We start from the raw sequence: 26,707 nt of genomic DNA on the forward strand, positions 1-26,707 counted from the left end.
AGTATATCATTATAGTGATGTATCCCATTGTAAATCATTATAGTGATGTCTGCATTGTAAATCATTATAGTGATGTCTACATTGTAAATCATTATAGCGATGGCTACATTGGTAGTCAATTATGCTGATGTGTACATTTTAAAGCAACATATAATGAAGCATACACTGCATTGTAAACCATTATAGTGATGTCTGCATTGTAAATCGTTATAGTGATGTCTAGATTGTAAATCATTATAGTGATATCTGCATAGTATATCATTATAGTGATGTAAATCATTATAGTGATGTATGCATTGTATATCATTATAGTGATGTCTACATTGTAAATCCTTATAGTGATGTCTGCATTGTATATCATTATAGTGATATCTACATTGTAAATAATTATAGCGATGGCTACATTGGTAGTCAATTATGCTGATGTGTACATTTTAAAGCAACATATAATGAAGCATACACTGCATTGTAAACCATTATAGTGATGTCTGCATTGTAAATCGTTATAGTGATGTCTAGATTGTAAATCATTATAGTGATATCTACATTGTAAATAATTATAGCGATGGCTACATTGGTAGTCAATTATGCTGATGTGTACATTTTAAAGCAACATATAATGAAGCATACACTGCATTGTAAACCATTATAGTGATGTCTGCATTGTAAATCGTTATAGTGATGTCTAGATTGTAAATCATTATAGTGATATCTACATTGTAAATAATTATAGCGATGGCTACATTGGTAATCAATTATGCTGATGTGTACATTTTAAAGCAACATATAATGAAGCATACACTGCATTGTAAACCATTATAGTGATGTCTGCATTGTAAATCGGTATAGTGATGTCTACATTGTAAATCCTTATAGTGATGTCTGCATTGTAAATCGTTATAGTGATGTCTAGATTGTAAATCATTATAGTGATGTTTACATTGTAAATCATTATAGTGAAGTCTACATTGTACATCATTATAGTGATGTCTGCATTGTAAATCGGTATAGTGATGTCTACATTGTATATCATTATAGCGATGGCTACATTGGTAATCAATTATGCTGATGTGTACATTTTAAAGCAACATAGTGAAGCATACACTGCAGTTAAATTAACCAGACAGTACGTATTATTTATCGATAAAACAGTCAATATTGACAAGATTTCCGCCCTACTCTGTATTGTGCTGGACTTGCTTTAGAAGGGGATTTAATCGTGATATATTCCTATCTGTCAGTCTAGTATCACATTAGTATAATTTCCGTGTTCGACCCCATTTAGGACCCTTGTGAGTCACACGTTCCTCTAGCACAGGGTTACAAAATATAGGTTAGTCGTTTATTAAATTACACCGAGAATAAAATTTCCATTTCCGGTCTCAAGTAAATCATTCGGACATGCCGAAATATGAATCTGTTTACAATACTTCAATATACCTCTTTTGGTTATTTGTGGTCAGTCGAGCGCCAGATATGAAGGGCGTGACTCTATACAAGTGTTCTGATTTTTGGACACTAATTGAGTTCGGGAATCCAATCACGAGTACAATTTCCGTAAACAAGGGAAAATAGCAATATTACGTCCGACCAAAAATATATTATTATACATGTTCAGCATGTTGTTCTTAGCTAGAAATAGTCTGTATTCGTTCAAAAATAATCAGAGATACTAATAACGTCCATTCGGACATCTCAGAGAATGGGAGTATATCAAATAGTTAAATTTCCTTTTGTTTGTTTGTTTGATTTTGTTTAACGTCCTATTAACAGCTAGGGTCATTTAAGGACGGCCTCCCCTGGGTGCAAGATGCATGCATGTAGTGTATGTGTGTGTATATTGGGAGGCTGCGATATGTTCGTGTTTGTCTCCTTGTGATAGCGCGAAACTGATGCCGACTTTATAGTGCTACCTCACTGAAACATTCTGCCGAAGACACCCAGCAGGACGCCCCACCCGGTCACATTATACTGACAACGGGCGAACCAGTCGTCCCACTCCTAATTTGCTGAGCGTTAAGCAGGAGTATAAACTACCATTTTTAAAGACTTTGGTATGTCTCGGCCAGGGGACAGAACCCAAAGCCTTCCTCACAGGGGCGAACGCTCAACAAATGGCCAAAAGTGAGGCATTGTCAAGGGAGACATTAGGAAGAAGAAAGTTATTTAGAAAGGAGAGAAGAGATAAGGTCCCAAATTTAGTCGCCTCTTACTAAATTTCCTTCATTCCCAGTCGATGTTTTTAATCATCATATACAATTTAATACATGTTTTTCCAATTAATACGGATTTGTATATGTTTAAGCACCATTAACTTGACCTTATTTAGACAAATCAAGTACACTCACGAGACAGAAAAACAAACTCGGCGGTGCGTCTATATTAGGCAAAGATGACGAAAAGTTAAATTAGGACGTATTTTTATGCTATGCTTATTTGAAACGGTTGGAACTCATACAGAGCGTTTACGACCACGGACATTAACGTTTGTGGTATTAACCTAACAATAACCTCAAATGAGTTAAAACTGAAACCATGAAAATGACTCACGTCTAATTACCACGGTAATTAATTTACCATTGGTGTAAAACTTATATACCTTCGAATACGAGTGTAAACCGAGGCCGTTTCTAAAATTACAGCAGTCTCTACTTCTATAAAATATCCATCAAATTTCAGATTTAAATAACGACTTACGTTATACTTGTGGTTATCATTTATCAGTGTTGGAATTAGCTAGCAGTTCCTAAAATTGTCATTCACAATATAGATATTTTACCTGTTTCTTAGTAAAATAATGATTTAGAAGGACAATGCACAGAAGGGGGTGTTTGTCGTTATCTTAAACATTCATTTATGGAACTTTTGATTTTGGTTTTTTTTTTTAAGGTTGAGTCGTACGTCATCGTAAATAAGAATGTATTGTTAATTGTAGTAACGGGCCTGTCAATATATTGAGCTCACAATTATAACGAAAATTGTTTTTTAATTCGATATTCCCTGATCGGTCACGTATATAGTTCTGATCCTATCTTCACTTTATGCTTCATTGTAAATTAGTATCGTTAGGTACCTCAGTTAAGACCTAAATTTCATCAAAATCTTAGTCGAGTAACAATACAAGCGTGGGAAGGAGGGGGTATGTATTCCCTTTCCCCGAGTAAGATTTATCTCTTGACCTTAGTTTAATCAGTAGATTTACCCTGTAGACATACAGATTATCTTTATCTCATAACAATCCTGTCAAAGACACCAATTCGTGACGTGTCAACACGATAATTGTCCAAATGAAATGTTAGTTTTGTCAGTTAAGTTGGTGAGTATATTTACACGATTAAGTGGCTTTTTTCAGGCCATAGTAATTTAATCCGTATAATATACAATACGGCACTTACGTAATTGTTGTATTTAATATAAACTCGGTAGTAGGTGTTCCTATATATACAAAAATAATTACAGACGAAATCATAGCAAGATCAGGGATGCTAATCTAGCCATGTCAGGATTAAAAAGAACGTAAAAGGTGAAAATAATAGTTAGGAAATAATAAAAAAAAATGCAGCATATTTAATTTCCAAAAAATATATCAATAGTTATGTTGGTATGTAAACACAATTCACGGGGTTCGATCAAAGATATACTGACAAACGCTAAATAGATGAAGTTGAGGGTTAATGTTTTTTTTATCCTATTAAACTAAACAGACCTATTTCTGTCCCATTATATTAGACTGACGAATCAGTTATCAGTTTCAAAGAGAAAGAGGTAATGACTGAGACGAGATATGAAAGAAATACAGCCCAGTAGAAAATACGGTTGTGTACCGGCAGTCGTTCATATCATATCAAAATTTACCAAAAAAATTACTATAATTGCATATTAGCAGTTATAGCGTGCACACTTTACAGTGATAAAGTGTGTAACAAGAGTGCAGTTTTATGTATGTAAGGGTTTAAACATTTAAACACAACACGCTGGTATGGCCTGGTTGCTCAAAACTTTAATACAGTAGCTAATAACAACCAAAATAATTACACTACTAAAATAATACAAAACATGGCATAATAACCAAACTTGATTTTTTGATATTCTAAATGGTCATCTAAGGAAAAGGAATGCTTTTTTTGTCAAAAGTTCAAAAAGTTGAACAAGTACCAGCTAAAGTCCTCGATAATCGTTCTGGTGATTTGTTTGTCTGTGTATATGTATAATATACATTTCAACCTTTACAAAATATTGTGAGTTTTCGATATTTTTAATTGATCAGGCATTAAACTACATGTCCATCCTAACTCAATAATACATAGAACTGATAATGTTAGACCCATTAATACATAGAACTAATAATGTTAGACCCATTATTACATAGAACTGATAATGTTAGACCCATTAATACATAGAACTGATAATGTTAGACCTAATTTAAATAGTATTGTTTTCAAATAACGACCGAATGGAAGCTTTACAAAAACAGGGACACTTAAATTGTATCCTCATAACCTCTAAGATTATGTTCATATTTAATTCAACCTGCAACCTATCCAATATATAAATATAGGAATGTACAATAGTCTTGATATTTCTAGTCCCAGGGCCATGAAACATTTTGACTTTTGAAGTTGATAATTAGAGTAGTACATAGTTATTTTTCTTACGTATATATACTTAAGAAAAGTAATTATGTACTAATCTAATTTATTGAAGGCTTTCACTAAAGAGCTAGTTTCCGTAAGAGGATTTCCTCCAACTTAAACAAGTTACACTGAGACTATATGAAATATCATTTCATGATCCTTTGGAATAGACATAACTTTAGGTGACTTACCGATACCAAGGATCTTCCTCATGGAGAAGTCGGTCTGTGAGGAACACATCGTGACGGTAGAATATCCGGAGAACTAATACACACAGTAATGATCTTTCAAATGTAAATATATTATGATAACCAACAGCGAATTCCGACCCTTTTATTACCCAAAATTTGAGCAATTCTAATTTTGAGTAAATAGACCGGATTTTCATTGGATCGCGCTGATAAAAGTAAATAATAAAATAAACAAGTTATATATACACTATCAGTATGTGTTTTATTAGTGTGTTTAATTAATGCAGTAAGCGGGTCCCATTGAAGAATACTGTCCAAATGACAATAGCATTAGGCTATGTACACTAATCGCTAAGAATACATGGGGAAACCATGTCCGTATTTACCTGTGTTGGGTATCAACACGTGATCGACGGCCCGGGGGTGGGGGGATACTCACGGTCTAGTGGATAGACACATCGAACAATATGTGTACACGCCAGGACGTAAAAGATACACAGCCAACCGTCACAATGCAATTGTGATAATTATATTACAATGTGCTTTTGTTTTGTCCTGATTGGTAAAACAATATCGAAAACAGTGTCTATTTCATTGGTTTGATTGACACAACAAATAGTACTTAAATATATTTTGTAACAATTGATATGATTTTAATTATAAATGCAATGTATACCTCTGACATGATTATGTAAATATTTTGACAATTTTATTTATGGTATCACATTTTATTTCCAACTGTTTTAATCACAATTGTTTTAATCACAAATATTATGCTCCAACTTTTTTATGAAATATGATTTGTTTATTTTGTTTTGTGTGTGTGTATAATTTAAACTGTATATCAACAATTTTAAGCTATAAGAAAAGATAACATAAAAAAAAAGAAATAACAAAATTCATTTATTTATTCCTCACAACAGTCAATGTGTAAGGGAGACAACTCTAACACACCTTCATCATCAAAGAGACCCCTCTTTTCAATAAACGTTCACAACAAACTAATATCAGAAAAACTCTCACGATAAATCCAACATCAAACTTGTATCCACACAAGTGTTTAGTTCAAGTAGGACTCTCATACTGCAAAAAGTGAATGAATCTTTTCAAAAAATAACGAAAACACACTTCATACAGATAATAATCATGCTACATAGTATTTGTTTCTAGCTCTCCCACCGTAGGCCTATATATTGATTACATATTGCTACACATTTCAAGCATAAAAAATAAACATTTTGTGTTGTTTTTTTTCTCAAATATTTCTCTGATGATAATTGTACAAATTATGATTTAGATATCTATCCAAGTTTTGCTTTATACACGAGAAATGTTTCAAGACCGACCGGTCCCTTTGCTAGGCAGTTAATCTTGAAACGTTGTGTCACGTGCGTTTGACACATACAATGCCGGATCATAAAATCAATGCATTTTTAAGGTGGGTATTTTTCTGAAATTTTCTTTGCAAAAACATTTCAAGCAAATAAATCAAAACTATTTATTTTTAAAATGATATTTTTCATGTTCAATTTAAACTGAAAGAGTTACTAAAAACTATCTGTATTAATCTATAAAATAGCAAACTTTGATTTCATGTGAGAAAGATTTGATTGTGAAAACAAACACCTTTTCAAGCTATTGCTCTACATACTGATCTCATACCAAATCATTTTGAAATCTGATAACAAACGTAACAGTTTATACAGAAAATAACTTGGTAATCCTGGAAATCAGAGTTGATCAAGGAGGATCAAGTGTAAAATGTACAGTCAGAACTTCATTAATCTAATTCTATCACGAGAATTGATTTTAGCAGATTAATATTCAGAATCTCAAATCATTTTCAGTGACAGTTGCTGTTCCATTTATCGGTAATTTTGTACAGTTTGTTTGGAAAATAGCAAAAAGTCTTGATACAAAGTTTGCCCCTGAACCTGTTTCAGGAGTGAGGAGAGAGGTTAGCTTATTTTCACCATCACATTGACATTATTAAACTACAGTTACATTCAACAGTAATATTTACAAACGATAAGATTGTTTGAAAATGAATTTAGACAGCAGCAGAATAAAACGTTCATAAAATTCTACCAAACAGAAGCAAGACTTGAAATCATCAAATTACTCCACACAAGTTGGTTATACTTCAGTAATATCCTAATATATATACTGTGTCATGTATATACATATATATAGAGCTATATTTTCAATTATAGTATATCAGTTCTATCTTCTTGTAATATGATGTATATGTACATGTAACTGTTCTGTTTGACACTGTGTCTTGATAAAGGATATAACTTATTTCCATTATATATAATATACATATCATTATATAACCTATTTCCATTATACATAATGTATATTACTTTATATAACTTATTTCCATTATATATAATGCATACTACTTTATATAACTTATTTCCATTATACATAATGCATATTGCTTTATATAACCTATTTCCATTATACATAATGCACATATCATTATATAACTTATTTCCATTATGTATAATGTACATATCATTATATAACTTATTTCCATTATACATAATGTAAATAAGTTATATAATGATATGTGCATTATGTATAATGAAAATAGGTTATATAATGATATGTACATTATACATAATAGAAATAAGTTATATAAAGTAGTATGCATTATATATAAGGGAAATAAGTTATATAAAGTAGTATGCATTATATATAATGGAAATAAGTTATATAATGATATGTCCATTATACATAATGCATATTGCTTTATATAACCGATTTCCATTATACATAATGTATATATCATTATATAACGTATTTCCATTATACATAATGCAGATTGCTTTATATAATCTATTTACATTATATATAATGTATATTTCTTTATATAATTTATTTGCCTTATACATAATGCATATTGTTTTATCTAACCTATTTCCATTATACATAATGTATATATCATTATATAACTTATTTCCATTATACACAACACAATGTACAACATAATAAGTGGGTTCCACTGTACCATCTTACTGATCGATCCATTATACAATGTATATAAAATGTAAAACCATGACTTATTTGTAACTAATTCACATTATATATAATGTTAATACCAATACCATTATATAAAGCATGTCTACTTTACATATTTTTTTATATATAAATTATTACATATAATGTATATCATATACATTATACACAATGTATATGAATTATATACACTGTAACTTATTCCCATCATGCGTGGAACTTATTTACGTACATCACAAAACATATTACATATCTTTAACTTATAGACAGAGTAAACACACAATAACTACAGTAGTCTAATCCACTTCATACGTTCCTCTATCTTTTACACCGTGGTCGAAATATTCAACCAATTTAAACAATTCTTACATCACCTTATCCCTTACACTTACTGAGTTGTCCGAGGACAACACAGAGCTGATATTGTCACATTTAGGAGTTGTAAAAATGAAAATAATTTCATAATCAATCTAAACGAAATATTCTTAAGTTTGTTTTGAATGACTCTGTGATTGAACGTAAGAATAGTTAAAATTGCTTGGAATATTTCTCTCCTAATCTTAAAAGGCAGAAAGCACTATAAATCACAATACAGGGTATATGTAATATATCTACATAGAACATGAGTAAATAATAACAAACAACTCATAAATCTTTGTTTTGTAAAATAACATGAAAATATATTAATAACACTACCACTTTTTTACGCTAAATGATGTTATACTCATCTCAATCACCCGGGGCAACTCTATCACCCGCCCCAATCTCAATCACCTGCCCCCATCTCAATCACCCGCCCCCATCTCAATCACCCTATCCCAAAATGCAACATTTCCCTCTCCCATCTTTGACCAAATTGTCTCCCATATTTTTCTGTCACCCTGACATCGTAATCAGCCCTTGAAAGGAAAGGCTGTGTGCAGATCAAGACAACTGCTGAAAACTATTGTTTTTAAACATAGTATTGGAATGATGGGAGAAAAAATGGCACATATCTTGATGGTGTTATAGATACAGATATCTCCAACCCCCAGGATGATTATTTGGTTGTCTCTTTGGTTTGAAATTTCTCTGTCAAGGTCGAGGTAGATTCTATTAATCCCTATCTCATTCATCGGGGCCCCCCTTCCCCACCCCGACATCGCAACCATTTCCAACCCTATCTTAACCACTCTTACTCCCCTTATCCCTCCATTTAATACTTTCTCACAATGGTTTTGATTATATATAAACAAAAACAAAACAAAAACCAGCAACACACCAAAAAATGAACAGAAAAACAATATCAATGACACTGTATACAACAAATAAACACTGGTCCTTTATAGTGAAATGGGCAACAAACATCAGTTTCTGATATCAAGTACTGTATACAAGGACATTTACCCCAGTTTAACTTTCAAATATGTTTTGCCCTCTGAAACAAGGGCAAAATAATCAGGCAGTAAAAGTTAGTACACATAATACCTTGTTTAGTAATTACATGTCAAGGGAGAAATTAACACTGGGTGAATACTGTAGACTGGGAAATTTTCGCCCAGTGTTAATTTCGCTCTTCGTCCATAAAATCATTTTTCGCCCGGTGTTAATTTCGCTCTTCGTCCAAAAATCAATTTTCGCCCGGTGTTAATTTCGCTCTTCATCCATAAAATCAATTTTCGCCCGGTGTTAATTTCGCTCTTCGTCCACAAAATCAATTTTCGCCCAGTGTTAATTTCGCCCTTCACATTTAATTGTTATGTTTATTGTGTTGTTTACTTATCATAGCTGTCATTACACAATCACAATGGGAAGGCTAAAAAAAAGCTCAAAATTTAACTGCAGCAAAAAATTCCCAGCATACAGTATTTTGATAACAGCTGTTCAGTTTTAAAGGAAACAAAATGAATGACGTTTAAGACTATGTATGCATTAACGAGTATTTTGAAAGATATTTTTAATATCAACTTAAACATATTACCGGTATATAGTAAGCTTTGTAATAAATCCAATACTACTTAAAGCATAAAACATGGCAATCGATGGCTGTATATACATTTGTATGTCTTGTTCAACCTCTATATCTCAAAATCTGCAATGTATATACACTAATATCTATACATCATACATTATATACACTTATTAATCTACATTATATATATATACAGAACAATAATAATTCATTTAAATATAGTAACATTTTACAGTAACATAGAGGTCATGTAATTGCACAACATTATCAGGCTTATAATGAAAGACATTTGTAAAACTAAAAATAAAGGGCTATTCCATAATTCATCATATGGGGGAGGTGGGAGGCACTTGTATTAACATATTATGGGTGGTGGGGTTAAAACCAGATCTGTGTACCATTCCTTATATTAGATCACTTTTAATATTTCATGGGTGGTGTGGTCTCTGAAAAAGTGCCTCCCTACCTCCCATTATTCCTGGAACGGCCTTACTATTTACTTGAAGCAAGATGTTGACTTTAAATCAACAAATTTCTCCTAGTTGGCCCCACCTCTGCCCCCAGGGCGGCCACACTTACAGTTTATACAAAATTGAGTCCCCTTGGCCAAAGGATGCACCAGCCCAAATTAGGATAAAATCCCTTTGATAGCTTCTCATATGGTCAACAAACCAGACTTAGCAAGCAATGATGCTGTGATATGTCACGGTCATTGATAAAGTGAAGTTCTGAGCCCTGGTCCCTCTACCTTACACTCAGAACCAGAGATGAAGTTCTTTATTTTCTTCCACAGATCTCACATGGACTATTCCAGACTACCTAGCAGTACAAATGGGTACCAAACTACATCGAAGTAAATATGCCATAGACAGCTGAAGACAATTCATATAGGCTTAACCTGTTGTTTAATCTTATCAATAAATTTGCTGAAATAGACAATTCGCATCATGTAATTAAGGGTAGAGTTTGTTCCTTAAACTGGGGCTAATCTGAGTTATTTTTTTATCTATTATGCTACAGAAAGGGTTGCCATTTTCTATATGTCTCTCACCAGTTTATCTGTTTATGACAGGTTACTTGGTATTCCTCAAGGGCTCATCTTTAAAAAGCAGTTAACTAAAAAAAAACCAGTTTTTACCTTTAATATTATCATTTTATGTACATTATTGTAAAAGGAGCGAGTAAATGCACGGACAGACTTTGAGGTTCAAACCCAGGACCTTCGGAACTATAGACAGACACTCTCAGCAATTGAGTTACATGTTCACCAGCAGTTGAACCAGTTCAGTTCTGCTACATAATTATCCCTCAAACACGTTTGTATGTAATTAACATGTCTAAACATATTTATGAATTATGACATAAAGTGATAGGTATAATTGCACAAAATTAGTAAGTGGTTCATTTATATTTATAGTAATGTATGACACAATGTGTTTATTTATAGCAACATATCACATGATGAAACTGGTATATGAACTAATGCCTTTCAAATAATGATCCATAACTTCATGCAACATTTAACAACATGTTAACATGACAAAACAAGGGACCTTTTCAAATTCAAATAAGTTCTCCTTGGACAAATATCATATGACCTATTGTATTATGCCTACAAGTCACATGACAGATCACATGACCAGTATCTATATGCAAAGTGAAAACAGCAGACAGGTCATATTCAAACATGACAGGTGGGTTTTTGTTCTGGGTTCGTATAATATGTGTAGATCACACAAGCAAATCACTAGACCTGTTGCTATGGGAACAGATCACATGGCCAATAGCTACTTGTACTGGTGAATCACAGAGAGATATTCTTTGTCTGGGTAGAATGCCACACACAAGTTACGCATGAGCGTGAAGACATCCCGCAGACAATGATGTTCGTTCATCACAAGATCACACGCTGACTGGATCTCGCTGCGATGCTGCTGGTATTGTTTATTGGACTTCAAGGCCTGAAGAGCTCCAACCTCAGTCTTTGCCTGTGAGGTGTTGGCAAGTGGTTCATTTGGCTGCATGCGCAGTACAGTTTCTCCGTATATCTGTGAGGATACCAGCGCGGACAGACTGCGGGCAATGACACGAAATCTGGAAGGGAAATCAAACATTAATTCAACAAAACATTCTTATTTTAAAACAGCAATACTCCGCTATGAAATTTGACATCATCATGTTCACAGATGTTAGCAAGGTCACAGTGTTAACAGTGTGTTAGCATGGTCACAATGTTAACAGTATATTAGCAAGGTCACAATGTTAACAGTTTGTTAGCAAGGTCACAATGTTAACAGTATGTTTAGCAAGGTCACAATGTTCAAAGTATGTTTAGCAAGGTCACNTGTTAGCAAGGTTACAATGTTCACAGTATGTTAGCAAGGTCACAATGTTCACAGTATGTTTAGCAAGGTCACAATGTTCACAGTATGTTAGCAAGGTTACAATGTTCACAGTATGTTTAGCAAGGTCACAATGTTCACAGTATGTTAGCAAGGTCACAATGTTCACAGTGTGTTAGCAAGGTCACAATGTTCACAGTGTGTTAGCAAGGTCACAATGTTCACAGTGTGTTAGCAAGGTCACAATGTTCACAGAATGTTTGCAAGGTCACAATGTTAACAGTATGTTAGCAAGGTCACAATGTTCACAGTTTGTTAGTAAGGTCACAATGTTAACAGTATGTTAGCAAGGTCACAATGTTCACAGTTTGTTAGTAAGGTTACAATGTTCACAGTGTGTTAGCAAGGTCACAATGTTCACAGTATGTTAGCAAGGTTACAATGTTCACAGTGTGTTAGCAAGGTCACAATGTTAACAGTGTGTTAGCAAGGTCACAATGTTCACAGTGTGTTAGTAAGGTCACAATGTTCACAGTGTGTTAGCAAGGTTACAATGTTCACAGTATGTTAGCAAGGTCACAATGTTCACAGTATGTTAGCAAGGTCACAATGTTAACAGTGTGTTAGCAAGGTCACAATGTTCACAGTGTGTTAGCAAGGTCACAATGTTCACAGTTTGTTAGCAAGGTCACAAGTTATAAACTTTAATTATGAAACAAGTTATTTCAACTTATATTAATCACTCTTGTTAGCCCGTATGTTAGCGCGTGGGAGGTCTAAGTGTGGGAGGAAACCAGAGTACCCGGAGAAAACCCACGTGGTCGGGCAGGTGACCCCAACCTTGTCCGATCGGGGAATCAAACCCCAGCCGCCTGGGTGAAAGGCAACTGCGCTATCCACTGCACCACCCGACCACTCCACTTCAGCTGTGCATATTTTATTTTGGAAGTTTCATTCATGTTATCATGATGATCAAGAGAATGAAGCTGGACCAATGTGACTGAAAGAAGGTCCTGCTAGAATGTCAAAACAGGTTTCTCTGTTTCTAAGGAGACTGCCAAAACAGGTTTCTCTGTTTCTAAGGAGCTAGCTAGACTGCCAAAATAGGTTTATCTGTTTCTAAGGATAGTGTGTTCTACGTATCCCGATTCTTACTTGATGGAGAGTGTGGACCGTTTGCCGAAACCAATAGCCCCAAGGATTCCAGTCGAGGCTCTGTCCTCTCCCAGCTGGTGTAGGGATGCCACAAAGGCATTGAGAGTTTTGATGCAGTCTGCATGCTTGGTCCTGAAGTCTAGCTGTAGAAGCACAAGTTCTAGGAGCTTGAAGCACAGCAGCATTAGCTTCGACTCATTTTCAGCACTAAAACAAAGAAATGGAGTTGAGTTTTCACAATCACTGTTAGCATACTTATGTTAGTACACTTAATATTTTAGCGTACAAAGGGATTTCAACTTAATAGCCCACTCTTAAATTAGCAGAATCACAGTACCAACATACTGGTGTATATTTAGTGCAAGTGTTGTTGTCTAAAATAGACTACAACATAATACGTTGTGTACAGTAGGTGTATAGCACTGTAAGCCAGGTACATCGGCTGAGAATCTGACACCAAAATAGAGGGTTTCTTTCATGTATGTATGCAAGTGAGTTGGCATTTAGTCCTGTGAAATCTTTCAAATTATGGTTAGGATATAGTCTGTGCTATATGGTCTAATTTTAGCAACAAACATAAATCAGCAGACAAGACATAGCATGAAAACAGCTTAAATAAGTACATCGTTAAAACTGATATGCTTACAGTATTATAAGATGTCTATGAAAGGGAAGAAATTATTTGCAATCATTGGCTTCATCTTTTTAATACTCCAGTCCATGTTAGATTGATGTTATTAATCATAGTCAGTGTGGTCTGTAAGAATGAAGACCTAGGCCCCTTTCACATATCTGTTTCAACCGGTTGGTCTGTTTTTAAGAGAAATCCTAGCAGACCTGCAAATGTTTATGCAGGCCTTGCAAGGCTTTGTCAAGGCTCGTCTGAAAGCATCACCAGATTACTAGGTACAACCTTATTTCTAACCCAAATGTTCAACCGATTCAACCGTTTTAATCATAATAAAGGAATGTAGTCAAAATAACAGATGTCTGGATTTACTGTTCAAAATCAATGTAGTATTTGTGGATTTTTTTGAGTGTAGAACACCCCTACACAATTCTGATCAAGTGCAGCACAGCTGTACAGCTTACTTAAATTCTCAAATTCTTAGAATCTCAAAAAGAAAGGATAAGCAACATCACTAGTTCCTGTCCAACATCACTAGTTCCTGTCCAACATCACTATAGTTCCTGTCTAACATCACTAGTTCCTGTCCAACATCACTAGTTCTTGTCCAAAAATTACATTTCCTTGACTCTATCCACAGTGCGGACATGTTTCGGCCTAAACGTTTTTGGAACAATGAAGAGTTTGTGAGGTAAGAAAATTGATGGTTATTGGACTGAAATGTTGTGATCTAAATTCATTGTGTAATTTTTCAATTCTTGCCTATATGACTTACGTAGGTTTGGCTTTATTGATCCAGGTCAGTATAATGTTTACGAGGTTTGAGAATTGTGCAACGTCTTGACAGAGAGGCTGCTGGAGGACACAGTATCCGTACAGCAGTAGATACGACTCCTCTTGTAGGGCGGTCTCGAGGAACTCTTCAGTGTTCAAGTCCGGTATCTGTATAGCCGCTAACACCTGGTCCCAGCCTCCACCCGCAGTCTGGTCCATCCCTACGGCACGGAGTCACATAGGTTTTATAAATAATCGTCGAGAAATTGTCAGATTAAACAAACATTCAACAATACTCTCAACTAAATACTATTTACGGGTAGCTTTCAGCAACCTCCCGATTTGTTTATAATTGATCGGTAAGATAATGAATATTTTTATTTTAAATATTCTGAACTCAAGTCAAGAAGCCACACATATCAAGCATACATAAATACTTCACTATTAAAGTATAAAGCCAAGGTAACAACACAATTATGATTGGACAGTCCCTTCAGAAAACCTTTTCAGACACTCTGTTATGGCTTATTACAATGAATACTGTAATATCCTTCTTACCTCCCTTGAAGTAAACATGGATACATTCCTCCACGATGCGTACAATCTGTGTGTGGGAGGCGAGGCAACGCGATGCAGCCTTGACACAAGGCAACAGGAGGATGCTTCGTGGTGATGACTGCAGCCACTCGACAACCGTTGTCATGACAACATCCAGGGAATTGTTTTCCGGGTTACAGTTGTTGAGTAAACCAAAGATTTCTTTGACCAAATCTAAAGTTTCATCTCGTTGCATTCTCAAATCCACCACTACAATGAATGACATCTCAAATATAGAAAAGTATGTAACTAGATCCCTAACACTCATAACACTTCAGCAAGGGCCCCACAGAGTGTCCACAAATGGTCTCTAAGTGCCTCTGCTTTGAAAAGAACAGGAGAACACGGATTCCTAGTCAATTGCACTACCAACTGAACTAATGGGAAATTCCCTCCTAGTCAATTGCCCTACCAACTGAACTAGTGGGAAATTCCCTCCTAGTCAATTGCCCTACCAACTGAACTAATGGGAAATTCCCTCGTACTAATAAAGGTCATATGTAATCAACAAACAGTTTTTAATGACTTACCAGTATTCTGATATCTACAAACAGTTTTTACATGCTTATTTTCCCTTACACACAATAATTCTTGTTGATACTCATATACGTACCAAACTGTCTCATCCATGACAGTTTAATTTACTGTGAAAAAAACTTTCTCTCAGTCAAATATTTGCCCTCTACCATTGAAATCCATATTTGCCAAGTATTAATTTTGCTCTGGGCATATATCTTCTATCTATATGATATTGTTTTACTAATATTTGCTGTCATGATAAATTTTCTCTCATTACCGAGAGCGAAAAAGTTAAAAGTTAAAACGCACTGAACACTTCCCGCTAACAGTATACCATTGGTATGTGATTTCACTTTGATCCAGTGTAACCATTTGTATATAGAAATTCAATGCTTAATTTCCCAAGTAGCCTCGAAATGTTCTGAGTTAAACATTTCAGTGAAAACTCTGGACTATCTAACTTTGTAACAATTTGAAGCCTGTGCTAATTATACAGTACCTGAAGCACCGACAGTTTCCGTCTCCGTCATGAGGTTAAGAATGGCAGTGGACAGATTGCCCAGGTTGATGTTGGTCCCAAATGTACACTGACACAGAAGCTGGACTACGGTGTGGACGTAACACTGACGTTTGGTCGACAACTCGGACGTCCACTGACCAGAGTACTGGACATTGAACCCTGATGCTGCTTTAATCAACCTGTCAAAGAGTGTTTACGTGTTATAGTTTATAATTAACATAATCTGATTGACTGATACTGATTGGCTGTCCATGAGATATATACAAATATACTCATATAGTCTAGCTACAAGTGAGGGACCATTCTGATATTGAACCCTGATGCAACTTTAACCAAGCTAGCTTTCCATGTTATATTATATATTTAATATGATCTGATTGACAACACCAGGGTCCAGCTGTTCAAAAGGTCATTAGCTTAATCACTGTTTAACTTCATTTTCAACCTCTAACAATTTGGTCAATATACAACGTAGAAACTCGTAATTTTGCATATAATTTTACTCTAAAATATTTGGTTCTGAAAAGTTTTAACTCTGTTAATAAATAGTGGTGTTTTAAAGATACACAAGTTTGTTTGCACTAATCACTGATCAAGCTAATCAACTTTTGAACAACTGGACCTTGCAATTTTGGTGCCAAGTTTTAATGAAATCAGATAAAAAATTTGAACTTCCCTGTAAAGTAAAGGATCATCATTATCAATTATAAAATAATAAAATATAAGTTATTCATTTATGAGAGAGAAAAATACACGAAACATCAGCAATAACAGGACTTATATGATCTTGTTTTGGTTATCACAGAGTCAATGGGTGTTCCAGTATTGCCCGCACGTGCAGGTACAGACCTAGTTCCTAGAGCTGTCGACGACGATCTCTCCACCAAGACACACCCAGGGTCACATGTCTGAAGCAGCCAATTACAGGCATGGCGGAAACTGTCGGAGGCCAATGGCTGCCAATCATACTTTTCTGCTATCTGCATCTTCTGCTCTAGCATTGGAATCTAATGGAAAACAAATCAAAGTCATAAAGAGTGGAATCTAAGTGAAAACAAATCAAAGTCATAAAGAGTGGAATCTAATGGAAAACAAATCAAAGTCATAAAGAGTGGAATCTAAGTGAAAACAAATCAAAGTCATAAAGAGTGGAATCTAATGGAAAACAAATCAAAGTCATAAAGAGTGGAATCTAAGTGAAAACAAATCAAAGTCATAAAGAGTGGAATCTAATGGAAAACAAATCAAAGTCATAAAGAGTGGAATCTAAGTGAAAACAAATCAAAGTCATAAAGAGTGGAATCTAATGGAAAACAAATCAAAGTCATAAAGAGTGGAATCTAAGTGAAAACAAATCAAAGTCATAAAGAGTGGAATCTAATGGAAAACAAATCAAAGTCATAAAGAGTGGAATCTAATGGAAAACGAATCAAAGTCATAAAAAGTAAACAATAAAAAGTAATGTACTCACATTACCAAAACATAATATGTAATCAGCGGTGTTTGTAGGGCTGTGTTAAGTTATAACACAGAGAATTAGTTAAATTGAAGTGATTGTTCTGAGATACATGTTCAGTAAATTTCATAAAGCATCTTTTCTTATCTTACACAAATAAAAACACTATTTTATAAATATTGCAGCATCAAGAAGTTTACATTATTTTTTTCAATTTAAAACTTTGTTTCTTTCCATAATGCATAAATCTATGATCCTGTTTAATTTGTAAACAGTAGTTTAAAACACAGTGTTCCTTCAAGCGATTGTTTGTAAACTTACTGCCAAAGCCTTGTTAGAGGTTAGTCATCAAATATGTTTTTTACTATAATGACACAAGTAAAGCACAACCAGACAATACCGATATATATACTTATCCTTAGCTGATCTCCCCCTACCTCGATGTGTTTCTGATCCCCGAAGCTCTGTATGAGGAGGGTGAGGACACAGTTGAGGACCTTGGTCGGTCCCTCCCCGGGGTATGACTGGGCGTAGAACTGTAGCACACTGGTCCAGTCAACTTGACACACGATGTAGGCAAGTAACTCAAAACTCTCAGCATTGTTGGTGTCCTTCAGCTGTAAATTCAGATATTTCATTTTAATTGCATTTTGAAAACTTGCGTAAAACTCTTATAAAGCTAACCAGGCTTTGAAAACTTTGGTCAAGACTTTAAAATATTCAACTTCCTCTACACAATTTTATGTGAATTGAACATGTGTATAAGATTCAAACACCTGTCCATAATGGATAACAAATGTTGTGTTCCACAATAAACAGACTAGACATGTCAGAAAAAAATCATTGTTAGTTACTACTGTGCAAGTCTGTCAGATCTGAAGAGATACTTATTACCAGTAACGATAATTAGAAACGAATAGGTAATTGCCGTTGTACTTATAATTTACCTGCATCATTGATTCCAGGACGGGGATGTTTGGGGTGAGTCGGTCCCAGGGCAGGTGTCGTAGGACCTCAGTGTAGACCTGTGTCACATGTGCAGGTGTGGTCTTGGTACACAACACGCAGGCAAAGTACTGCCACACCTCCGACAGGATGTCGCGCTGGTACGGCACACATACATCTGTATAATAACACCGTTTCAAAGTCAACCAGGGGCGAATTTATCATAACAGCATCTATATAGTGAACTATACATTGTAAACAATGCCTAGTTATTCAAATGTGAACAGTGAAATTAGCACAAGGATAATATAAATTTTACTTTTGAAGAGTAAATGGTAAACTGGTCACAAACCTTTCCCGTGTACAGTACAAACATATTTACCATGAAATGCTAACACATGCTTCATAGAATATCAATGTGAGCCATGGCAGTTCATACTGTCATAATGTTACATGTGAGCGGTCACCCATCCAACTACCGACCGCGCTCGACATTGCTGAACTAGCTAGCAGGTCCCCAGGAGGTTATTGTGCATGGCTGGAAAAGCTAGCTTGCCAGTAAGGCAGTATTTGTCTCTCAAATTCCATATCTGTTATATACTCTATTTCCCCCCTTCAAAGAGTCTCATTCTGAGACTTGGCCTTGAGAATCTGGTAGGTTTTCCCTGTGTATCAACGCACCTTCCCTTACCACCGGAAACTGTCCTAACATGATAACACAGAGCCACTACGCTGACACCAAATGTAACGTGCGGACGGTCACCCATCCAACTACTGACCACGCTCGACGTTGCTGAATTAGTGAGCGGGTGCCCACGTTATATTAATCATATCCCATTGCTAGAAAAGTTAGATGCCAGTAAGGCAGTATATTCTCTCAGTTCTTAGCTGTTACAGCGACGATAAGTGCACATTTATTGGTATAAGTATGTTCACAGATAACATGTTGTACAAAATCTCTCCTTTTCTGAAATACAGCTTTACCTGATCAAATCAAGCGTAATTTTGACCACATTTCTGAGTCCTACCTAAACATGGTTTCCCTGAAAAAAGAAGTTTTCACTTACACTGAAAGGTTGTGTAGATATTATACAGAACATGTCGAAAGGCCTTCACCATCTCTTTGCCAGACTCCGCGTCAGCCTGTATCCATGGATACAGAGTACCCTCCTGTTTGGAGAGGGGCTGTATCCAGGGATTGAAGGTCTCTAGTGTCGTCTGCCACAGCAAGTCCAGTACTGCCAACAGGTAAAGTATAAACGATTTGAAATAAGGATTGACTTTCATGTTGACGGCGTATACAATAGCATGAATGCAGTGGGCATATTTTATGGTGCTAATTAATGTGCAGAGAGAGTTGATTAAGCTGGAGAAGGGAGAGATGTAAATATATAGCTTGAAGTTATATAATTTAATGTGAATGGTACTTTATCCAAAGTTTTGGAAAATAAAGACGAATTAGACCAGAATGGGTACCTTGGTTAAAGTTGCCGTCCTGAATTTGTGGTGCCATCTTGTAAGTGACACAGACGAGCAAATCCCTGATGGTACACTTGAGATAGGGAATGTACTGCTGTAGGCTGGGGTAAAGACCAAACATGGACAGGTCATGCGAAGACATCCTCAGCTGGAGGTAGTACGCCCCTATCCACTGTAGCACCTCACGTACCTGCGAATCATAGGTAAATAACAACTTTACTTTAAGTGTAGGAGAAGTCTTATACATTGTACTGGTATCTACCCATGAATTATATCACCTATAAAATATCTTCCGACCTGTCCTAAAGCAAATGGTCATCACATTTGCATTATCTTGTGTTTGTTTCCCTTACTGGGTGTGGAGTCACGTCTCCATCTGTGCTCACCTGGTAAGTTGACAGGTCTATGGTTGCATTACCTCTTGGTCAGTTTGTTAAACAGTGGACCCACCATCTGAACCATAGATTTGATAGGTCTGTGGTCAGTATAATCTTCAGGACACCTGTATTTATAAGTAAGCTCCCTCTGCAAAAACCTTTTTAGTTGACAGGTCACTGGTCAGTATAATCTTTTGGTCATTTTCCTTACAAGGAAACCTCACTGTTTGTACCTACCAGTCAGATGACATGCCTGTGGTCAGTATCACCTCTTGGTCACTTTTCGTACTTGGTGACCCCTTCCCCTGTACTTACCTGGTCAGTTGTCAGGTCTGTGGTCAGTATCAGCTCTTGGTCACTTTCCTTACTTGGTGACCCCTCCCTCTGTACCTCCTTGTCTCCAAAGCATGCCATATGAAACAGATTCCAACATTTCACATGGATCTGTTGCTGGTCTGAACCTGTCAAATTATCATGGAAACATTGATCAGCTATTTTTGTGAATTATTTTGCAAAATATATTACCGTATATGACTGCAAATAAGCCCCCAATCCCTAGTGAACAAAGATTGATCGAAAGTAGGACAAGGGCTTAATTGCTTAATTAAGGCAATTTTAAGTCTCTGACCATGTGACAATTTTATTTAGTGTTTTTATCACATAGCCAAAGATATTATATCAGATGTTTAAAATCAGCCCGTGTCACATCACAGAGTACTATGACAATGATGACACAGCCAAAACAGCTTTCATTTGCTTTTTCCTTGACAAGTTTTTGATGAAAAAGTGTCAGCATAGATCATTTAGTGATTCACTGTCCACCCCTTCAGAACCTCAACAGCAACTTGCATCAACTCTCATCCTCCACTTCCCTTATTTACATCCAGCAATGCTGGTTTTTGAACCCCACCTCCTCAATATATTCAGCAGTGATGGATCTCCCCTTGTACATCCAGCATAGTTTTTTTCTCACCCCCGACCTCCACCTCATCCCCTTTTACATCAATCATAGTCTTTTCTCACCCCCGACCTCCACCTCATCCCCTTGTACATCCAGCATAGTTTTTTTCTCACCCACAACCTCCAACCCCATCCCCTTTTACATCCATCAAAGTCTTTTCTCACCCCCGACCTCCACCCCATCCCCTTTTACATCAATCATAGTCTTTTCTCACCCCCAACCTCCACCCCATCCCCTTTTACATCCAGCATAGTTATTTTCTCACCCCCGACTTCCATCTCATCCCCTTTTACATCAATCATAGTCTTTTCTCCCCCCCGACCTCCACCCCATCCCCTTTTTCATCAATCATAGTCTTTTCTCACCCCCACCCTCCAACCCCATCCCCTTTTACATCCATCAGCCTTTTCTCACCCCCGACCCCCACCCCATCCCCTTTTACATCAATCAGTCTTTTCTCACCCCCAACCTCCAACCCCATCCCCTTTTACATCCATCAGTCTTTTCTCACCCCCGACCTCCACCTCATCCCCTTTTACATCAATCATAGTCTTTTCTCACCCCCGACCTCCACCCCATCCCCTTTTACATCCATGATGGTTTTTTCTCACCCCCGACCTCCACCCCATCCCCTTTTACATCTGGCATACTTTTTTCTCACCCCCGACCTCCACCACATCCCCTTTTACATCCATTTAGAATTTTGATTCAGACAATACTTACCCTGTAGCAGAATGTTCAGGACCACCATTACATTGCTGGGAAATCTGTGCTGGAGCAGCCTGTTCATATGTGTACAGTAAATCTGAAAATATAGAGAGTGTCTTGAAGAATGGGTTGGCCCCGCAGCTGTACAAGTACGTACCTCAAACACTAGCTCATGCTTGCTGTCTGAGTTGGCCCCACAGCTGTACAAGTACGTACCTCAAACACTAGCTTGTGCTTGCTGTCTGGGTTGGCCACACAGCTGTACAAGGACGTACCTCAAACACTAGCTCATGCTTGCTGTCTGAGTTGGCCCCACAGCTGTACAAGTACGTCCCTCAAACACTAGCTTGTGCTTGCTGTCTGGGTTGGCCCCACAGTTGTACAAGTACGTACCTCAAACACTAGGTCGTGCTTGATGTCTGGGTTGGCCCTGCAGCTGTACAAGTACGTACCACAAACCCTAGCTCGTGCTTGCTGTCTGGGTTGGCCCTGCAGCTGAACAAGTACGTAACTCAAACACTAGCTCGTGCTTGCTGTCTGGGTTGGCCCCGCAGCTGTACAAGGCTCGTCCTAACACCTCTCCATATCGCTTAATCTCCGTCAGGGCAGGAGTGGACTTTGTCAGCCATTCATCGATGTCAAACTGTCAACACATCATTTTAATACATTACAGGTATGTATTATAATATCCTTTTAAGTCAAATAATTGCAATGTTAAAGAGTTTTTCTGAGGCTTATTGTGAACATCTAAATAAATTCAAATGGATGTCTAAAAGACTTCCTTGAATTTCTGTAAGCAAATTAATATTCTTCATTTTAGCTATTTTAGCTACATAACATTTATGATCATATTCCGTTTTGGCTTCACTCCACCAAAGTTAAACCTCAAACAAACATTCCTGTAAAATATCAGCATGCTATTGCACACATTGAAGCATGGCAAGCCTTCACACAAACTACCCCGAGATCTTTTACCCACGCCACCGCTAATGTAGGGCTTGAAGCATTAGCTCTCCGTCATTTGACAATGTTAACGAGGCTACTGGTATTTTACCTTTGTCAGAAGTGTAAATACAAGGTGTGGGGCCTGCTGCTGTAGGACCTGAACCAGGCGTTCGTACATGGCCACATAAAGCTGGGCACTGTTGAGCGGGATGAAATGTGGCGACATGTGGCCGGCCAACGTTGGGTTGTCCAATGAGAACTGGAGTACAAACTCTGTCTGACTTGGGTTTTGTTGTATGAACTCCTGTAAGTAACCATGGCAACAGAATAATTATATATAACAAGGATCACAGGCTATTAGTGACAAGACTAAAACGTTTCACAGATGTAAAAGAGTCTAGGTATGAATCAACAGCAGGGCTTTCCACAAATGACCCTTAGACCGTCATCCATGCCCATGATAGTGTAGGAGCTACAGCATTAGCTCCCTGTTATTGGTATTTATGTATGACATGGTTTTACTTAAAAACAGAGTTCAGCAATGGCACATCTCACCCTGAAATTCTGTAAAAGGTTTAGAAATATTTGGAAAAATGAGAGTTGAGATAATGAATTGTGATAACAAGGCAAAGTATTGTGAGTAATCGAAAGCAATCCAACTGGGACCTCAGAGTGGGAGATATCATCAGAATAAAAAATGTTCTCTTCTTCTTTTATCAGTAGTATAATTGTACAAACTCATGGACATATTTAAACACAAAACAGGGTACCCTCGACTATGACTGAAAGAGGTATCTACAAATATACCTATTAATGATACAACTATTTGAAAAGCAAATAATCTTCTAACCAACACTTCTATTGCAATTAAGGTCAAACAGCATACCTTTCCCAGTAAGTCCATACATGAGGAGAAGAACTGTTTAGTGGGAGGGTAAAACTGGATGTCATCGTTGAAGGATTCTGCCACGTGGAAGAAGAGTGAGCATGCAACGTCGTTGTAGTGAGACAGGAGGGCGTCATCTGTACAGCTCCGCGACAACTTCACCAGCATCCTACAGTTACAACACAAGGCAACGCTTTTAAAATCTCTTAATGCCCATTTTTCTTAAAAGACAGAATTGTCTTAATCGGGGGATGATGTTTTGTAATGAACCACATATTAAGTGGAACTTAGTCTGAGGTGTTCTGAACAATCATCTATTAGACAATGAGATAATTAATTTGTTTAATAGAATAGTTTACAGCGATTAACAATGTCAAACTGATTAGGATGCCACAATTTAATAGAGGCATGACCTGGTGCCGCTTCAGAGCAAAATTGGCCCCTTTTGCGTATCCGGTTCAACTGGTTTGTCTGCTTTTAAATGTAACATTTTCAGGTATAAATCCTGGCAGATCTGCTTAAAATGGTAACGCAGGTCTTCCAAGACTTTATCAAAGCTTGCCTGAAAGCGGCATCAGATTACTAGGTCCAACCTTAATTCATAAACAAACAACCCTGGTTCAACCAGTCCAACCGTTTGGATCGCGATAAATGAATGCGGCCTAGGTGCATGTGTTCAGTATACAGAAGGTAGTTCCAACTTGTCAACAAGAGGTCAAACATGACCTAACACCTTTGACCTTTTAACTTTGACCGATGACCACCAAAATGTGCATAGGTTTGGAACTTGATGTTACCATACTATTGTGTAAATATAAACTGAATCTGTTCTAGGGTTCATGAGCTATCTTGTCCATATCCATTTACTTAAAAAGTGGTCAAGTGTGAGCTTTGACAATTTAACCTTGACCAATGGCTCCAAAATCTAATAAGGTGCAGAACTTATGTTACCATACCAAGTAAATGTTGTTCATAGGAGGCATTAGAAATCTAATATTTCTACTCCTAATCAAAACTATTTTCCCAATAGAATTATATGACAAGTCTGTATAAAACTGTCTCGGGACTGACTACTCACGTGATGGCGTTCTCCAAGTGAACAACAGACACACACACAACCCGTGGGGGAGGGTTGTGTCCCTCTATCATCAGCTGTTTGAACTCGGCTCGATTCTCGTCAGTCTGTCTCTGGACCACCTCATCTGTAGCCTTCTCCCTGATCTGTTAAGGTAGAACAGAAGGAAAGAACAACATTTTCATTAAGTTTTCCATGATTCCTTTCTTACTTCAAACTTTATTTATACCAATTTTTTAAGTTATATGATAAAATGTCTTTATGAGTCATGGATTTTTTCCAAAAGACCAAGTTCAAAAGCTGTTCCTCAGGAGCCTTTTAAGAAATCTATTATTACGTTTTAAAACTTCTGATGCAACCCTTACAAAAGTTTCACAGAATAAAGAATCAATTTGTAAAATATATAAATGATTTAATGCTAAAATAGAAGCTGAAAGATCTCAAAACACTTTGGTTTCATATAAAAATTGTGTAAACAATTGTTGAAATGTTTTTTACTTTATTAGTAACTTTCAATGTTTTATTTTAGTCTGTCTGCATTGCAATCTTTTATTGTGGTCAAGATGATTCTTTCATCTAAAACAAATTTCAGATATTTTACTGTTTCATTTGACATTTGAGAAGATCAAGCATTTAGTCGAAATGTGATTTGAATAAATGAAAATGTTTTTGAGAAATGATCGAACATGGTTTTACTATATCTTTTTACTAAAACTGTACTCACATTAACGTGGACGACTGCCGGGTTAGAACACTTGTGTAGGGGGTTGATGACACTCTTACACTCTATGGTAACCTTCACCTGAAACAAATGTAATAGAGGTCGTTAATTTTTCAAATCCTCTTGTAGGACTCAAACATTGGGACCTCTGGCTTACTAGTCCTAGGCTTTACTGAATGAGCTAGAGAGAAATTCTCCCTAGCCGAGTCAGTAGGAAGCGACTAGTATTTTAGGGTGACACAGATGCAGCATGAGAAAGTAGATAGCATTGATGTTTGTTTGTTCGTCATAAACAGCTACAGTCAAGTCGGCATTTGCAGATAATATATATCTATATAAGCACTGCAAGAGCCACTTTGAAGAACCATCTCAATGAAATGTCTAGCTCAAGTTTCTTCTGACCCCAATGCAGCTAGGCTGTGAAACATTATAACCTCAATAGAGGAACATAACACCTCTATCACCCGTCACATAATCCTGACATCGGCTAACTAGATCAGCTTGGGAAATATCAAAGGAAAGAATTAAAAGTGAGAGGGAAAAAGATGAAAAATCGTAAGCAATAAAATTTGGGAAGCAGATCAATATTTTGTCCTTCTTTGTCCCCAATAAGAAGCAAGAGAAGAAAAAACAAGAGGCCCAAGAGGGCCTGTATCGCTCACCTGAATATTTAAGCAGTCATAGCAAAATATTCTCATTAAATATTATATTGCACTAAAAATATTTCCCTCGCAAACTTTGTTGGCTCCATCTGTTGAAACTACCAGCAAAATATTATTATAAGATTCTATGCTTTTTGATTCTTCTTCAGAAGTTGCT

At 36.5% G+C, this 26,707-nt stretch overlaps 2 protein-coding genes across 2 annotated transcripts in view; both read right to left on the reverse strand.

The window, feature by feature from the left end:
- LOC110455240 (homeobox protein prophet of Pit-1-like) overlaps positions 1 to 4,926 on the reverse strand; it is a 15,299-nt gene extending 10,373 nt beyond the window's left edge. The window contains exon 1 of the mRNA XM_021505244.1: positions 4,826 to 4,926. Within this exon, the coding sequence (XP_021360919.1) occupies positions 4,826 to 4,874 (49 nt within the window). The 5' untranslated portion in view covers positions 4,875 to 4,926. The remainder of the gene's footprint in view (positions 1 to 4,825) is intronic.
- Positions 4,927 to 7,746: 2,820 nt separating this feature from the next.
- The window catches only part of LOC110455488 (ectopic P granules protein 5 homolog), a 46,678-nt gene continuing 27,717 nt past the window's right edge, over positions 7,747 to 26,707 (reverse strand). The window contains exons 29-45 of the mRNA XM_021505655.1: positions 25,892 to 25,969; positions 25,171 to 25,313; positions 24,093 to 24,261; positions 23,316 to 23,510; positions 22,773 to 22,904; positions 22,277 to 22,358; positions 20,908 to 21,053; positions 20,213 to 20,405; positions 19,804 to 19,974; positions 18,739 to 18,914; positions 18,229 to 18,408; positions 17,185 to 17,342; positions 16,315 to 16,514; positions 15,258 to 15,506; positions 14,701 to 14,920; positions 13,298 to 13,504; positions 7,747 to 11,894 (exon numbers count right to left, since the gene is read on the reverse strand). Coding sequence (XP_021361330.1) covers positions 11,588 to 11,894; positions 13,298 to 13,504; positions 14,701 to 14,920; positions 15,258 to 15,506; positions 16,315 to 16,514; positions 17,185 to 17,342; positions 18,229 to 18,408; positions 18,739 to 18,914; positions 19,804 to 19,974; positions 20,213 to 20,405; positions 20,908 to 21,053; positions 22,277 to 22,358; positions 22,773 to 22,904; positions 23,316 to 23,510; positions 24,093 to 24,261; positions 25,171 to 25,313; positions 25,892 to 25,969 — 3,006 coding nt within the window. The 3' untranslated portion in view covers positions 7,747 to 11,587. The remainder of the gene's footprint in view (positions 11,895 to 13,297; positions 13,505 to 14,700; positions 14,921 to 15,257; positions 15,507 to 16,314; positions 16,515 to 17,184; positions 17,343 to 18,228; positions 18,409 to 18,738; positions 18,915 to 19,803; positions 19,975 to 20,212; positions 20,406 to 20,907; positions 21,054 to 22,276; positions 22,359 to 22,772; positions 22,905 to 23,315; positions 23,511 to 24,092; positions 24,262 to 25,170; positions 25,314 to 25,891; positions 25,970 to 26,707) is intronic.

This window comes from Mizuhopecten yessoensis, unplaced genomic scaffold, assembly GCF_002113885.1.
Source record: "Mizuhopecten yessoensis strain PY_sf001 unplaced genomic scaffold, ASM211388v2 scaffold923, whole genome shotgun sequence".
Classification (NCBI taxonomy): Eukaryota; Metazoa; Mollusca; class Bivalvia; order Pectinida; family Pectinidae; genus Mizuhopecten; species Mizuhopecten yessoensis.